Genomic DNA, 18,516 nt, shown 5'->3' with positions numbered 1-18,516 from the left:
TGAAATTTCTATGTACTTAAAAATCAAACATTATAAATATCGAGAAAACGGGAATTGGATAATTAAAATTCTCGTCTCAACTCTATCTATACGCTATTGAAATTAAAAATAATATGATCAAAAAATAATAGACCTTGTATAACTTGTCTATTCTATGTAAACGTATTAATAAATTACGTTGTCCAAAGAATCGACAGTCTTGTGTGATCTCTTGCGCAACAGACTATACCACACTCTTCATGCAGCAGTATAAAAAAACGTAAGTACACATATATTACATTATAAAAACAATGAAAACTCTTTCATTGTCTATATTCTAATATAATCTATATTAATAGACAAAGGTTTTTAAAATAAAAAATATATATAACGTATTAAAAAAAAATACTATTTAGACTTATCAATCAAATATGAATTATTTCAGATCTATTTAATAATGTTAAATGAAAGAGGCTTAGGCTTGCTTTATATCGTGACCAAAGTGTTTACAAATTAATATACATATATGTAATATTACATCACTGTACCAAATAGAACATATATTTTATTATGTAGATAGTGATTTATTTTAGCATAGTTTAAATAAATCACTATCTTATAGATTTAACAATAATATTTCATGTGTCCAAAAATGTTAATTCAATTGGTAAGAATAAGTTATATTGCTTTCAAGGAGAATGTTTAATGATTCTATTATACTTCTATTTATTATTTTAATACATAATAAATCAAATAATAATACAAAAACGAAATACTCGTAATTAAGTATTGCTACGACATGTAATTAAAAAGTTAAAGTTTGTACAAACAAAAACTATTAAATATTTCTAATACAAATTCCCGAACAGAAATATAAAGTTATTGTTAAATTATAAAAACAATACCGAATGTAGAATCGGTGTTTAAATTAATATCCCGCTGTCAACAAATACGCTTCGTAAACGTAAAATATTTTAATCCGGAAAACGAATTGGTAAAACCTTCAAATACAACTTATTTTAAAAGTTTTCTTTAGCTATTAAAATATATTTTATAGTCAAATTATTTTATACAAGTTTTTTCTACGTATATATTAAATATTTATCAAACGATCACAAAAAAAATTCTATTAATAATACCTTTAATAACATCTTTTGTTTTAGTAGCTAATAAATTATTATTCATAATAAAATTCAAAAATAATTTAAAATTTACAGTACCTGTTTGACTTGCTGGATAAAATTAAAGCAAATAAATTAAATACCTAGTGAATTTCAATTATAATCAAAATCTATTTAAAGCCACGAAGTTCCACAGGAAGTTTAGCAAATATTTTATCGCACATTTTAAAATATATTTCTTTTGCTATCCTTATGTACATAATCTCTTTGTCTATATGCAGATAATTTTTAAAAATATGAATAATATGAAATTTAAATGTAAGCACGATGAATAATTACTTCACAATATTGGAAAAATCAACAAAGGATTTTAACATAAAGTTTGCTTATGTTCATTTTAAAGAAATATATATAATTTACTCGCCGAGCATAGTCAGTGGTACTTCGAATGTATTCGTAGATTGTGAGGTGATTAAAAATGCTTGGTTTGTAAATATTTTTTTAAATACATAGTTCAAAAATGGAGCTTAATTTTTAAACTAATCTTTTACATAAAATCTACCATAGATAATCTAAATTATTATAATTCCAAAATTGTTTTATTACAGTATCATATTTTGATCATTATAAATTCGATTTTAGCTGGACAAACAGGTAATACAACCATCTGTGTATAAAATTAACCTATTGTTAAATTGATATAACTTTTCATTTACGACGAATACCATTACTGAGATTAATTATTTGAGGCGGCTAGACAAAAATGTTACGTAAATTTTTAATAACCTGACCTTCTATAGCAAAACAATTCTATACAAAAAAAAATACCTAAATTATCATTTTAAAAATAAAGGTAGTTTACTTAAGCTACTATAGAAATAGATGTATAAGGTCCAGTAAATTAAAAGTAGTAAGACTTGTCTTTGTGCAAGCCTGTCTGGGTAGGTATCACCCACTTATCAGATATCCTACCATCAAACGGCAATATTGAGTATTATTGTGTTTCGGTTTGAAGGGCGTTTACGCTAATGTAACTACGGGTACAAGGGGCATAACATCTTAGCTCCCAAGTTTGCGAGCAAATTAGTGATGTACGAAATGATTAACATTTCATATAGCGCCAATGTTTTAAAAAAATAAGCTCAAAACTGAGAATACATATATAATAACATAGGTACATATTAAATTATTATTTATTACGAATAAAGTCTTTTAGAAGGCATAATTATACGCTTAAGCCTTACATTGTAAAATCTTAATAATTTTGCTTATGTATATTATTTTGAAATATTTGTATTTTTTATTTTAATTACGAATTGTAACAAATGCATTGCATGGCAAATTCCTGCTATACTTTTGAGGAGAATGTTGAGCTTCTTTCACCACGCTGCTCCAATGCGAGTTATATGCGAGAGACATACGGCGGTTTCCTCATGATGTTTCCCTTCACCGTCGATAACAATTATAAATACAAATTATGTATATAAATTCAGTGGTGCTTGCCACGGATATGAACTCAGAATCCTTAGTTAACATTCACATCTTATAACCACTGGCCATCACGGCTCATAAGCATCATAAAAATAATTTGAAACATAGTTCAATTAAAATTTTTATCAATTATTATAGTAATATGTAGGAAATTTAAACTATTTTTAATTACTTCAATAAGCTAACCATCAACTTCGACCAACCCGCATTGGAGCAGCGTGGTGGAATATGCTTCAAACCTTTTCCTCAAACGGAGAGGAGGCCTTAGCCCAGCAGTGGGAAATTTACAGGCTGCTAATGTATGTTTGTATGTATGTACATTGATAGTCAGTTTTTTTATAAACCTTAAACCTTAGAATGCAATATCCAAACTATGCTTATATTCTTAACTTTCTATATTATGAAAGAATGATTTAACTTTTAAATATAAATATAATCACTGGATCAAATTTTCTCAATAATTTGCAAGCAGTATAGAGCAGTATTTTAGAATTGTTTTAATTTCAAAATTAAACAATGACTCATATAAATTATTATATATATGTGAAACCGTAAATGGTCGATTCTACTCATATCAAATATCCGTCTATTGGTACAATATTAGTTCTACAAAATTATGTAAACGTAATAGAACCGGAATTATGTATGTAAGTGTAATTATAAATATATTTTTTCGTATGATTGAAAATAGTGTCAATGGCTACTTGTGTGTTGATTAAAAAAAAAAGTTAAATCCCTAAGAATTTTATTTACGTCAATCAAAACTCATATATGACATAATCAGCTTCTAGTGATACAAAAAAAAAATGGATATTCGGATATCGTTCTTTTTACTAAATAGCCTTTATTGACTTAAGCGTATAAAATTGTCATGAATAAATTATATCTAAAAGTATTTAAAAATTCGAGCATGATACTTGAGTATCTAAACAATGACGTGGAATATCTCAAAACCAAACAAAATATTATACGAAGATAAAATACTTCAAAAACCTATTATATAAACAGCAGTGCGGTATGATTATGTTAAGTAAATAATTTTATTTTTTTGCATTTTCAGATGGTTCAACTAAAAACTATTTGTGTTGTACTTTACATATTAGCCTGCTGTTTACAAGTACAGGCTGATAAATACACCGATGAAAACAGACCATATGAATTTGGATTTAACATTGAAGGAGAACAACACAGGCATGAGAAAAAAGGTATCAACAATCTCTTCTATTAAATATGACTCCTACTGTGTGTGATATAAAAAAAATATTAGATTTTTTGATTATTTATATATCTAAAGAAATAACTGCCAACGCTTAGAAAAAAATTGTGGCCAAGTTTTGGCTTCTAACGCAAAGTTACTAAGTACTAGTAAAGTAGTATGACGTTTGACAAGTCGTAAGCGTAGCAGTCACGCACATGAAGATAATATAATAATGGCTTTGATATATTTATTTTGTTGTGCAACACACTATCTATATATATATATATATATATATATATATATATATATATATATATATATATATATATATACATTGTAAAAAATCCTAGAAATATTTACCTTATATTTTAACAACCTTGTTTTTCGGACCCGACTGAAGTAAAAGACCTAGAAATATAATATATAAATAAGATGTTTTAGATAAAAACAATAAATTTAAAAGTTTTATTTTTTTTTAAAGTAAGAACTACGTTTAGTGTCACAACTCAACATTTTATTCTACACAGCACCAGTATTTTAATTAAGAAAAAAATAAAGGTTCGTTTTAAAATAAAATAATTAATTATTATTTCAACTTTGACTTGGCTTGGTTGAGAACATACTGATAGAATACTAATAGTTTTATAAATCTTTATTAACTTATTTAGTTTTGGAGCACAAATTAAATATACCCAAACTACTTCTAATCGTGACTTAAGTTCTGGTAAATACTTGTAAGTGCTACTTCGCTTTTTTTAAAAATTATTTAATAAAACCATCAAAAAGACAAATTAATAAATGAAGACGATATAGGTGACGACAGCCAAGCATTTTAAGGTGCGTTTAATGTTTGTTGATAAATGTAATCGCTTATTGAATATGTCTATGATTACTTTAAAATGTTATTGTATTTGGTAGTGACCGTATTAAATTAAAACAAATATAATCACAATAAAATAAAATCGGTGATAACTACCATTAGGATAGAAAAATACAAAGAGCCCAGTAAACGAAACTTTTTGAAAGCAAAATAAATAATTATAGGTAAACACAAAAAAAATAAAAATTAAATGGATTGATACCAAATTATTATTTAAGCAACACGAACAATATTGATTCACGTAGAGCGATTCAATAAATTAATCGTTAATAAATACGTACATATTACGGCTTATCTTTATTTACTTAGTAAACTAATTGAGATCACTATCTTGCCTAAACTCCGAACATTGTAAAGGTTTGAGAGTTTGGGATGTTTTGATTACCTGAAATAAGTAACTAAATAACTAAGTAACTAATATACACTAGAAGTTTAGGTACTTGATATTCTCCTAGACTTTTAATCAATCACGTTAAAAAATACTTTTTAACTTTTGATTGTCTTTGTCATCGATTAACTACTACTATTAAGCTTTAAAATAAAAAATAAAAACTCTAAAAGGTCCCATTCCTCTTATTTTCTTAAAAACAATATATTAAATAAGATAATATGCTCTATACTCTCATAATTCATATAAAAAAAAGTAAACTTAAAAACTAAAAAGTAATCTTCATATATAGGCAGCATTAAATTCCTGACATAAATTAAAGCAATCACACACTTAAACGTAGTTTAGAAAAATATTCAATTAGAAATATTGATTTATATAACCTGAATTTACTTTCTATTATATAAAGATAAATTAAGTAATACTTACGCAATAATGTATCCATTTCAACAAAAACATTCACAACTTATTACCAAAGGGATGAAAGGAGATATGACATAACAGAATTAGTAAATTGGAATAGTTTATAATATCATCATATCTCTAAAAGAATATTTTATTGCTTGCGTAATCGTTTACATTTAGTCACAGACGAAAAGACGCCGATTGACATAATATTTACAAAATTATGTATAGAGTAATTTACATGAAATAGCAATAAATACTTTAACTCATTTGCGATGTTTGTAGTACGGTATAGTTGTTTTTGTTGCCGTGTTGCTTCTGAAGATAGTTTTCTATCTAGTTATAATCACTTGGTTTTTACTATGGTTTTTTAACTTCTAGTTATTTTTTTTTTTAATAACATCTTAATCCTATTAATTTTCAGATGAAAATGGAATAATTATGGGCGAGTTTGGATTTATTACTGCCGATGGCGTTTATCACGTGACTGTATATGCTACGGATGAAAACGGAAATTTCAAGATATTGTCTATGAAGAACATTCGCGTGAAGCCTTGTAATTATCATTTTCAATTTATGACTTTTAAAGTAATAGCCGTTGCTTCATTTTTTTTTTCTTTACAGATCCAACTGCTGCTAACCAGAGTCCAAGACAAGGGCACTCACTCACGTTACCATCTTCACCCCAAATTAAAACAACAAGTACAATACAATCTAATAATAAAGCACAGCCACTAAAACAAGAACTAACTCCAGGGCCAGTCAAAACCTGTTCTCATTGCAGTATACCAACAACCACTACCCCACCACCAAAACTGTTTGGTGGTGGTTCTATAAATAAAAATAACGGACAAAACGACAATAATTATAATACACAAATACAATCGAATGAAAATTCTTATAATAATGGTCAAAACTTACATAATGGTAATGGTCGATTTACAGGATCCGATCAAAATTACCCTAATCAAGTAGCTAACGGACAACAATATTCACAAGATGTAAATATTAATCAACCTTCCAAAGAATTAAAAACACCCAAACTGTCTGGCAGTCCTCAAAATTCTGGTATTAGACAGAATTATCCACAGTCATCTGGTATAGGGCAAGATAATTTACAAAATAATCCACAAGCTTTTGAAAGATATCCACAACGTGCTAATTCAGGGCAGGAATATTCTCAAGGAATACCTTCACAAATTCAAGGACAAAAAGAAGTTCCTGTAAAACAATTCCCTGATGAAAGACCCACTGGCATTTCTGAAAATAGTTCCTATAATGAAGAATCGAACTTATCTTATCCTAATAATCCAAAATACAGTCAAGAAAACGCTGTATCTAAAAACAATTTTAATGTAGGCAGACAGCCTAAAAGCTTTAATGATATTTTACAATCTGTTAATCCAGAACAACATTATAATAACGGCAATCAACCACTAGATTTGCCTCAATCAGGCAATGACAATCTTCCTAAAAAACCAGTGCTATTCGCTGCTCAAATGCAAATAGTCGATAAAAATACAGATATTTATCATAAAAATCCCGGCGAAGCTGATGGTCTACCAGCAGGTTTAACCAACAATGACATGAAAACTCTTCTATATACCTTCAATTACACTTTAGGATTTCATGGACATCATGAAAAAGGCTACACAAACGGTGCCAAATATGGATATTATTATGTAACGGGACGGAACGGGATTAGAACGAGAGTTGATTATATCGCTGATGAAACTGGTTTCCATCCTAAAATTTCACAAGAAGTTTTAGATGTACTATCCGACGACGTACCGAAACCTGAAACAGAAAAAGATGTTAAATTTGGTCTGAAAGGCTATGAATTTAAATGGCTATATTATCCTGCCAATGAATCCTAAGAAAAAATAAGAAACTTAAATCAATCCATGAATTTTTTTTTAAGCCGTCTCAAGAAACTACTAGCAAGGGACGGTTGATATAATCGTCCAGAAATAATTAATTTAAAAATGATTAGAAATATTATCATACACAATTTTGCGTTATTTAAGCTAATAATAATAAATGAAATTTATTCACTGAAATTCATTCATTGAAATTATATGAAATATTTTGATTTATATAAAGGAAAACTGCCATCTAAGCTGCCAATTAACTTATTTAACGTTACATTCGTATTAAATAGCTTTATTATAACTAATCAACATTTCATTACAGTATTTTTAATTAAATCTTAAATTATATAAGAAACTTATTTAAAATAGTTGTAGTATTTTATTTTATTCCAAATACCTTTTTGATAATACTTATTTGATTAAAGAAATTGAATACTAAGCAAAATATGTGTTACACAAATGTAAATCTAATTTTGTATTCCAATAAAAAAAACTATTCGTTCATAATGTAATAATCTACTTTATCTACATACATTATGTATGTATTATATAGAGTGGTGATGTTAAAAAATATCATATTTTCTCCGCGTCGATAAAACTTACAACAGGAACAGGAACGGATTTCCACACGCAAGGTCGTACGCAAAAAATAAAATAATTAAAATATAATATACATATGAATAATTAATATATTAAATAATTTTAAATGTTCTTTTTCAAAATATCTTATTGTTCTCTGTAATTCTTTAAGACCGGAGATATATCGGAATGTCTGTCCAAATAACTTTATTTACAAATTAGCTTCTGAAAAGCGTGGTGTGCTCAGCAAGGTGAGACAGCGTCGCACATCGCCGCATCGCCTAAAACTTTACAAGGCGCAAATTCGACCCCACACGCTGTATTGCTCTCAACTCTAGGCTGGAGATACCCAGTACTAGTGGCTCAAATTTTCGACGCTCTTTCCGATCGGCTCTGTGTAAAGATGTGGGATCACTCTGCATCTTTTACCGCATTTTTCAAGAGGAGTGATCCAGCGAATTGTTTGAATAAATCCCGGCGACTGAAATTTACCGAATCGGACATATCAGACATTCGAAATTTAATAAACACCACCTCGATGTCCAGAAATCAACAACAGCGCTATTTTAAAAGCATTTTCTGCTGCGCACAAATAATCTGTGTAAACAACTTTCTTCGGCAGTTTTTCCGAACCTGTATGGTTTGGGAACCTTCAAGAAAAGAGCCTACTTATTATTCAAAGGCCGGCAATACTGCCGGTAGGTATGCACCTACCGGTAAGCTAATGAAAAAAAGGAGATATTTATCACAGCTAAAGTTAAATAGCAAACTTTATATAATGGTTTTAAAAATATTTAATAAAACATGATAGCAAAAAATCCTTTACCCCCATTTTGCCGCCTCGTAGGGTGAATTAAAAAAAGAAACCTACCTCCTACCCCTTTTTTTTCGCTGGAAAAACAAGTTACACGTTCTCCCCACGCGGAAGTGGGTGGGTGCCCAAGATGTTGGCGGTACACCGGGATACCCACTAAAAAACCAGCCCTCTCCGTCTCATCGGCGGGCGCCACGGGATCGCTTTCGCATGCTACCGTGACGAACCTCCTACCCCTACTCAAACTATCCCCATTTCAAATTTCATCTAAATCAGTGCAGGGGTTTAAGCTAGAAGAGGTAACAGACGGAGCTACTTTCGCACTTATGACATTGGTAGGGATATCCTCATTAAATTTTCCAACACTAATATTATATACACGTTAGAGTAAAGAAATCGAGCCACTCTCGTTTCTCGGTCATTTCATTTTTTGACCCTTTCGACTCTATCTATCCATCAATTTGAACGCAGGCGACGGACAACTACCGAACTTCCAACCCCGATATTACGCGACCGTGCTCTTCTTGCTGTTGCGTTTCAAGTGAGATGGTGAAGTGACCTGAGCAGGGACACGAAGATTAATAGAACGAAATTTGATAATCCACAAACATGCAACTGGCCTTAGAGTGACATTAGCTCATCGTCCATCTCACCTGGAACAAACTGACTCAGTTTTCTTATCCGAACAGTAGACATCGAGTGGACAAACATTCTGATGATTTTCATGATTTTTGCTATTTAATTTTAGTTATTTATCACTTATTTCATGTTTAAAATACACACACAGTATGGACTAATTATGCTCTAAATTTCGTAAGTTAAGATTTTTTTGTTATTGTAAATTTGTTTTTGATGTGCTTTGTGCGACGTGTTACACCGGAAACTTTAAGAACCTCTTTATACCTATCAACATTTTATTGAATGCAGTATCTAGTTTTAACTTTTTAAGTACTTGCAAGTTTACGTTCATGCTAAAATCTTTATTCAGATGTATTTATGTTGATTGAAAGTTACCGGAAAAAGCTGAAAAAATAAATACTACTTTAATGAAATATATACAGTATTTCCGCATTATATATTATATTTGTATTTTATATATTTATAGATAATTTAAATATAATATATAAATATATTCATTATATATTTAGTACCTATATATATAAGGTACTCGAATTATATAATGAGGGTATTTTGATAAAAAAAAATTAGCTATCAAAGTTTGTGTGGCAAAACCAGTGTTGACCAATGTTATTATTTACTACTGCTTACAATTTAAGATATCTATATTCACCACAGATAGATACATGTAGCAACGCATCACCAGCATCGGCATCAGTATTGGCAACATTTGTAAATCGCGCTTCACTTTATAAAGACTGACAATTGAGTGTTACCAATAAAAATATAGAGCACAGATTTCAGAGCCCCTTAGCCGCGTTTGCAAAGAAAAGTGTTACAGGTCGATTCAGCACAGTCTCGTCTAGGCTCCTATACTAGGCTGCTAAGAAAACTATGAATAAATTCACTACTTCCATGAATAATTTCAAAGTATATAAATGGTAATATGAGGTCGTCTGCAAATCTTAACCCGGTCGCTTTAACGGAATAATAATAAACTCCACAAGTAGTGCATTGCATAATATTGTAATACTGAATGAAATCATTTGACTCCAAACTACTATCTCCGCATGGTTTTGGCGGTAAACAGCCAGCAGTTACAAGAGAGTCGGCGCGTGCGCAACACGCGTCTATTAGCCAAACTCCAAGTCCGATGCGATCGCGAACGCGACGTTTTGTCTCCTAATCTTTTTGTTCTAACAATTCGTTCAAATGGAAGTATTGAGGACACACCTCATTTCCCTTTGTTGCGATTCTCTATAACATGCTGTGAATATTCTTTGTTAGTAACAATAGCAGTGTTAGTTCTACTTTCCTAAAATTTAAATAAAATAAGCCCTGTGAATATAAATTTACACCTCATTACTAGTAATATTTAAACGGAAGTACTAGATACCGAGAAGATAATAATTACTGGTGGGTATGTATGTTAAATGCTAAATTAAATAGAGTATGTATGATGAAACGAAAGCTTTCCACTAACAAACAAGAAGTCTTGACATAAAACTAATAAGAAAATATTACAGGATTCCCCTTTATTTTAAAAAAATAAATGGAAATAATTATTTAAGTAATATATGCATTGAATGCGCGGAGCGTATCTAAACAAATTTTATATATATTTAATTTTAGCTTTGCCAAAGCGAAAAACTTCTATGAGGTGTAACGAAAGTAATAATTAAGTTTAAATATTATTAATCTAAAACAATCTGTTGGCTTTTTATTTAACATAAAGGTAATAATAATAATTATTAAATATTTTATTGCCATAAAATCAATTCTGTTAAAAATACTTAACTATATTTAACTTAATAAATAATACATATATTAAATCATTACTTATTATGATTATAAAAATAGCGTTAATTTTATTATTTAATGCGTTTAAATATAATTGGTGTGTCGATGTTATCCTAAAAAAGTTTACTAAGAGCCAATATTTATAATTTTAATTTCCTAGGACATTTAATAATGACTAATTTTATAAAATTACAGCATTTAAGACGCCTGTGTAGAAACTAAAAATTTAATTAAACCGAAACCTAACCGCTTTTTAAATAAATCTAAGCTAGTAGAGTTAAGGCAGTAAGTTTCTTAGTAAGACGTTTAATAATAATAATGATATTATACTACCACGCTTTTGAGTGTCGTATTTCCGCACTACGCTTTTACTTATATTAAAACTAAGTTTTTTTTAACAATATTTTATTACAGATACAACGTATGTTCCAAATGTATAATCGAATGATTCTCATAGGGCAAAGACTTTTCGGCCTCGCTCTGTTTGAATATTTTAATAAATTTAAGTGCAGTTTTATACCGAGCTATAAATTATTTTTTATTAAAAAAAACTTTGCTTCTTTAAAATAACAAACGCACTTCTAAGAAAAAGTCGTAACTTATACCTTATCTAGTCATAATTTTAGTAAGTATTTAGGCCTTTGACTGTATGATAATTTTTTATACCGAGCGTATATATTGAGATTAAAAATATTTGGTTTTGTTAAATTGAATACATGTTCATAGATTGAAAAATTAAATATCGCTGATTTAAAACTTTAGCCTCGGTATACTTCAACTTGAAAATAAACTATTTAATGGTCATTTATCTGCCAATAGTACTGTAGCATGTGGGTCAGTCTTGATGCGCCATCCTAATACCTATGTAGAGTCAGTATAGCGTGACACACGCTTTACCGTTTTGCTCGACTGCGTATCTTTACAAAAAGCTAATGAGCTAATTAACAACAATAGAATATACTTACCCAAATCCTAATTACCGAACGTATAATATATACAAAGCTATGTATTGTATGCTAATCTCAACTAGATTTCATGATGTCTACTCTTGACTTTGAACCAATAAAATTGTTAAATATTTGTGAATAAATTAATTCAGTCCCTTTAAATCATGCTTATATAATTTTTACGAACTTATATATTTGAAACAAGCTTACTATTAATACAAAAATTTTAATTATAAATTATATTTATTCAATAATTATTTTATTTTATTTATTACATTACCTTTTTAAATTTTTAAGAGTAATTACGTTCTTTATTACTATTTCCATTTTCGATGTAAAATTTAGGCTTCTACCGTATTATTTTCTCAAACGTTATTTAAAAAAAGAATGTAATTATTATGCACAAGATCACTTAATATATAACGAGCTTCACATCCGTTCGGAAGTTAATACTGATAATTGGTCGATTATTTAACCGAGTACGTAATATAAGGAAATATTTTAAACTATATAACAAAGCAATCCACCAGTCAATTAAAGAATAATCTATTGAAAAACAATAATCTAATTAAAACATGCACACGGGGAAGGCTAAATACATTCGATTTGTGTTTTGTACATTCAAACCAAAATATCACCTTAATTAACCTCAAAATTTAGAATAAAAATTAGTGTTAATAATAATTTAAATTGAAAAAAAAAACATTTAAGAAGTTGCAAGATTTATACCATAGTCTTATTTAATTTTTATAAGATAAAAATAGCTAATTAATTTAAAAAAGGAAAGATTTACATATAATGGAAAAAAGTTACTGAACCGTTCTGTCATAGTTATAGCTTAATTAGAATTGAAAACAAGCATCAATTGCAAACGCTTCATAAATGTAATCGTGCTATTATTTTCTTCTATACAAGAAAAAAAAAACAATTAGAAAATTGATATTATATTGCATATATAAATAAAATGAAAATATTTAAAATGAAAGAAGTAAGTATCTATACATATACATTTTATTCAATATAACTTTAAACGGAATACTATTTACTCCTATTAGGTCAACGACGAGTCAATAAACACATTATGTTCTAAAAGGCAAAACGAGATCATCACATTCATAGAAACAGATCTCAGTCCAGTTTAGTTCCGAAATATTTATACTAATAAATAAATACTTCATATTATTTTATAGATATAAAATAATATGAAGTAGGATATTGACACCGACATTAACCTACACCATAAATATTTTATAGTCAGGTACTATAATATAAACCAGTTAATTGATCCTAAATCTGTCTTTAAAGTGATGTAAATTCCAATCTCCTTCGTTTGACCCTATGTGACACTATGAGGTATATGGGGTCATACATAATATAAATCTTTTCGATAATACATGGAATCAGTTTACTAGTAGTCTTGCAAGATTACTAGTTATTTAGTTAGTATTCTAAATTAATTTATTTTAAATGTATTAAAACTAAAGGCTCGTTCAATAAATTCATTTATAATATGTACCCATAGATGAAAAAAATATACAAAATGGTATAATTTAAATAGTATTGAGGTATTTTAACTAATAATTGTAAAAACAATTTTAGTGAACACTTATTTTATTTAGAAAACAATAATTGTTAGATTTAATTTCCTATTATCAACAAAACTCTAAATTTGAACCATTCACATTAATAACCAAAAACGAAAAAAAAAGTTATAAATCAAACATTTCCCAATTAACATATACGAGTATTTAAACTTACCTAATTTTACCGCAGGGCATAAAACACGCGCAATCAAAAGCAATCAAATGCAATTATTTATGTGTGATACAAGACGAGTAGGATTTAATATTCTGTTCTGTTACTCAAATATAAAAAAATCGGGAGTATATTGATATAAGCATATAAATATTTTACGATACAAATAAAAATTACTTCCAACATCGAGAAATATTTAAGATATGAATATACTTTATATGACCTTGAAATAGTAATCGGAAGTAAACTTTTCAATTAGGTAAATGATACATGCGAGAAAAAGCGGCTTAGCCGAGTTCAACGCGTACAAATTGCGGTTGATACAAACGTTGAGTAGAAAACACTTACGTTTTATTTAACCTTTGTTGCTATGAACATAAAAATTAATTCTTGGACAAATATTTATAAGCCTTTTGTATACTAAGTTTTGCCGTTTCTCAGTTGAAACTAATCTAAAGAAATTAAGAGGATACTTTCAGAAATATTATTATGTTTCTATAATATTATACAAAACAAGTTATGCATTAAAAGAAAAATACATCATTACTTTTTTGTAAGCAATAATGAAGTATTTAATAAAAATAAAAAAGCCTTTGAAAAAAGGAATAAAAACCTAATGGTTACTTTTTTTTTTTTAACACATGATCATATAATATTTATAAATATATTTTAATAACTTTTACACAGCATATACCTACATAATACACAACAATACTCGCAGAAACATTTTTTGTTAAAATTTGAATGGTATAATACAATTAAATAAAAAGTCAAGATACCAGTTATCCGATATTTCGTGGCGATATTCTAATTATCATTCGATTTATAACTTTGATCACAAGGACTCGTGTATACAAAAGATCGCTAACGTCACGTTTGAAGTTGATCAATTATTATTATTATTGCATAAAATGTATCTAATTGATATGCACGGGATGACTGTATTTTCACTATCGTTCAATGTCCCATTGTGTACGGCGCTTTCTATAAATATACATTATCGTAATAACATTCGGTACATTTAATCGAGAGTAAAAGTAACGAAAATTTAATAATAGAGGTGCTTAAACTATATAAAACACGTCGTTTAAATGTTTTTACATTTACTTATATGTACATATGTATAAACGATATTGGACCTTCTTACAAATCGTAATAATTATAAGGTAGGTATAAATTTGAATGCTTTTAAAATGTCAATCCAATGATATTAAAATCGTATAGAAATACGATATTGGATTGTATCAAACATTCTATATTATATTACGACAAATTATCATCTTGAAATCGCTAACAGAGGCACGGTCATAACAAGGCGACCGTCATACTCACCTACATTTTCAATGTCAAAAATATTTCGTGTCATGACGATACTGCACAACGAACACTTCGCTAACGCGCATACGCCCACCATAACCTTGTCGAAACTAGAGCAAAAGCACTGAGCAAGCTTAAGTAATCTCGAGTTATCAGATGTAACCTGCAATGCATCACATAATTTAATACATTAACATGAGGAGCTGTTCAGTTGCGTCAACGTATTTCAAACAATGTAGTTCATTTAGAAACGGTACGGTGTAACTTAAAAGTGGGTTTTGTTGAATAAAATTAGCGTATAGCGTACGTATTTGTCATACAGTTTTGTTACAATAATATATTTTTTTTAACGAATATCTAGTCATAAGGACAAGCAAATATTATTGACCTAACTGAAACAAATTACTCTGAAGGTAATATAAAATACACGGCCATGATTCATAACGCTACTCGAAGGTAAATGATAACTCTGTATAATCATTGATACTTTGTTATTAACTGAACTTACCATTGATATTAAAGTTAAACCTGGTATACACTAGAGGAAACGGAAACATCACACAGGACGTATCATATTATTTAATACCATAATATACTCAAATTATTATCGATGATAACATTTCATGTAGACACGCATCTTTATTATTTATTATTATTAAGTTTGGTAAACTTTATACATTATTATTAAGTTTACCAAACTTAATAATAATGTTCATTGAAATCAATTTGCCAGATTACGCATTATTCTCCTTTGTAGATAGCGGCTACATTACTATAACCTACAAATTAAAAATGTTACTTTCAAACCGTCTGTATTTCCGTCTATAGATATGAACTATGCCTACATCTTGTGGCTACAATCAACTTCTTCACATAGTTAACAAAATAAGAAGCACGACTTCGTGTTACATTACCTTCAAAAACACAATTTTATAAACATACTTCAATCAGAATAAAGATAATTATATATTTGTGCATACGGCACATAAATAAAGACCAAACAGCTAATAGCTAATAACTTTTCTTCTCTGTCTTTCAAGCGACGTTTTTTGTTTTGTTCCTATTTACGAGCTTCAGTGTATAATCATTAATAAATTTGGAAATATAGCAAAATAAAAAATACTAACCTAGAACTGCAATTTCAAATATATGTCAAACGTTCTATAATATTTAAGGTTAAATATCGACCACTGGACAAATTTTTGTAACACAAATGTTGTTATAGAACTTATAGGAAAACGTGTATTATTTTTAGTCAAATTTCTTTAAACATTCTTAAGCTGAATGTATTATTAAATATATGTATGTATCTCTATATTGGTTTACTAACTCTGACACGCAATAATATAAAATACACTTGGCGCCAGACTATGTAGTGAGTAGGTGTATCTTTCGAGAAGGGCTAGAACAATCTGTTATTAATATTCGTGTCTACGTTATATATTAATAAATTTATTATTGTTACAGGATCAACTGCGCCTTTTGTTGTGATGAACAATGTTTAAACAAAAGCTTTTTCTGCTGGTAAGTTTAAATTATTTTACTTTATTATATATAACATTTTATTTCAGATTAAATTTGTGTAACTAACAAAGACGTAATTTATTGTAATAATAAATAATCTTAGTAAAGGTAGTGTAACCATCAAGCACCAAAGGTCATAAAATCTTAAACCAAATTCGGCGGTGCATTGTCGATATAAGATATGGTTAACATCGTATTTTTTTAGTAAGTGATAAAGTAAGCTACTTTATCACTTACTATGTACAACATATAAATATATTAGGATAAATGTCTTTTTTTTATTTGTATACCACATATATGCATAAAAGACGACCACACGCAATACTAGATATACTAACGGGAAATGGCTGGATATGACAAGTGATGAATAGCATGCAGTAGATAAATTAGTTGGTGTTAATCAAAGTAAACCAGTGATTACATTAACCGAAACCGGATAGTAGATATTTCTTACTGAGTCTTCTCGTTGAATGTAATTTCTAAGCCGGAACCTAACGTTCAAAAATAATTAATTTTATGAATAAACGTATATTTAAAAACTTACTTAATTATAATGTTAATATTATGTTATATGGTATACCATCATATTGCAACATTCAAGATCTCAACGAACACTCGTGCTATAGTTATGTTATGATTGATTGATATGATTATTATAATCAATAAAATTCATAGTCAATTTCATTTGTAATAACTTGTCAACGAAGCGAAGCAGGAGTATTTTTTTATTATACATGATCGTACCTACCTTATTTACTGTTGAAAAATATTTTACGCGCATTATGTAATATCGGAGACATGATTGTCGCTCTTTTATATTTAGTTACTTTCCAGTTTGTTTTATTATTAGATGTCTACGCGGTATGTCATTTATAATATTTACCTTCTTACGTGACATAATCTGTGCCCAATCTGCACGACTTAAAACCATTAAATTTTATTTTTCCCGTATATTGTGTAATTCATATTATATTTTTCTGATTGACTTGAAAATAATTTAAAAAATCTGTTCGAAAACCATTAAAATAAACCATAGAAAATTATCAATTAAAAAAATAAACTTCAATTATATTTATTTATTGTTTAAATTATCCTACCAAATAGGAAAAGCGCTAATTTTTTTCGAGGGAATTATTTTTTGTTTAATATTGTAATTATATTTTCAGCTTTATAACAAGGATGTCGTATGTACTATTGACGAGGTATTTAATTTTATTATATTTATACCATTCAATTTAATTTTGTATGTGAATTTATTTTTCGTATCGCAGTTAACATTTTCTTAGATTTTTTTTTCGTTCCCTCTATTGATGGATTCATGACTATAACAAATTCTTATGTAAATTATTTGCATATTTTTAATTAAATATTATGCGCAAACCACGATCTATAGTTTTTAGTTCAATAAAAAAAAGAATAGGCCTCGATAATGGAAATCAATTTAATTTTACAATATAGTTATAGGTTCCGATTGCGTCATTTTATTTTTTCTATTAAATTTTTTTGTAAGCATTTTTTTTTCTAATATATTTTACAGAATAATTTTCCTATATGCAAGACATTTAATGTTCCCAAGCACAGAAGAAATATTAACAGTAACATTCCATCGCACGAACCTTATCTACCGAGCGCAAAAAATGGTTTATTCTATAATTGTTCCTCGCAAGAATGCAAAGCTTTAAAAATATATTCTATAACTCAATTAGCTTTACCCCAGTTACCAGTAAAGTACTGCTATCTAGAAATGCCTGAGAAATATAAATGCGAAAGTTTGAAATATAATTATTATAAAAATATAGATAAGTTGTTATTCCTATCGAATAATATAC

General features: G+C 28.4%; 2 protein-coding genes across 3 annotated transcripts in view; both read left to right on the top strand.

Annotated features, from left to right (window-relative positions):
• Positions 1–203: 203 nt before the first annotated feature.
• Positions 204–7,649, top strand: LOC125064113 (GATA zinc finger domain-containing protein 14). Its single transcript, XM_047670915.1, has 4 exons — positions 204–259; positions 3,652–3,796; positions 5,887–6,018; positions 6,087–7,649. Exons 2-4 carry the CDS (start codon positions 3,652–3,654, stop codon positions 7,337–7,339), a joined length of 1,530 nt encoding a protein of 509 aa, XP_047526871.1. The 5' UTR covers positions 204–259; the 3' UTR covers positions 7,340–7,649.
• Positions 7,650–10,452: 2,803 nt separating this feature from the next.
• The window catches only part of LOC125064253, a 29,135-nt gene continuing 21,071 nt past the window's right edge, over positions 10,453–18,516 (top strand). Inside the window, exons 1-2 of one of the 2 annotated variants that reach the window (XM_047671203.1) lie at positions 10,453–10,760; positions 16,631–16,687. In XM_047671203.1, coding sequence (XP_047527159.1) covers positions 16,661–16,687 — 27 coding nt within the window. In that variant the 5' untranslated portion in view covers positions 10,453–10,760; positions 16,631–16,660. Of the gene's footprint in view, positions 10,765–16,630; positions 16,688–18,516 lie in introns of both variants that reach the window. The other variant, XM_047671204.1, reaches the window with a different exon arrangement.

This window comes from Vanessa atalanta, chromosome 5, assembly GCF_905147765.1.
Source record: "Vanessa atalanta chromosome 5, ilVanAtal1.2, whole genome shotgun sequence".
NCBI classification, from domain to species: Eukaryota; Metazoa; Arthropoda; class Insecta; order Lepidoptera; family Nymphalidae; genus Vanessa; species Vanessa atalanta.
Note: the sequence above shows the minus strand (reverse complement) of the source record. Positions and strands in the feature narration are given on the sequence as shown.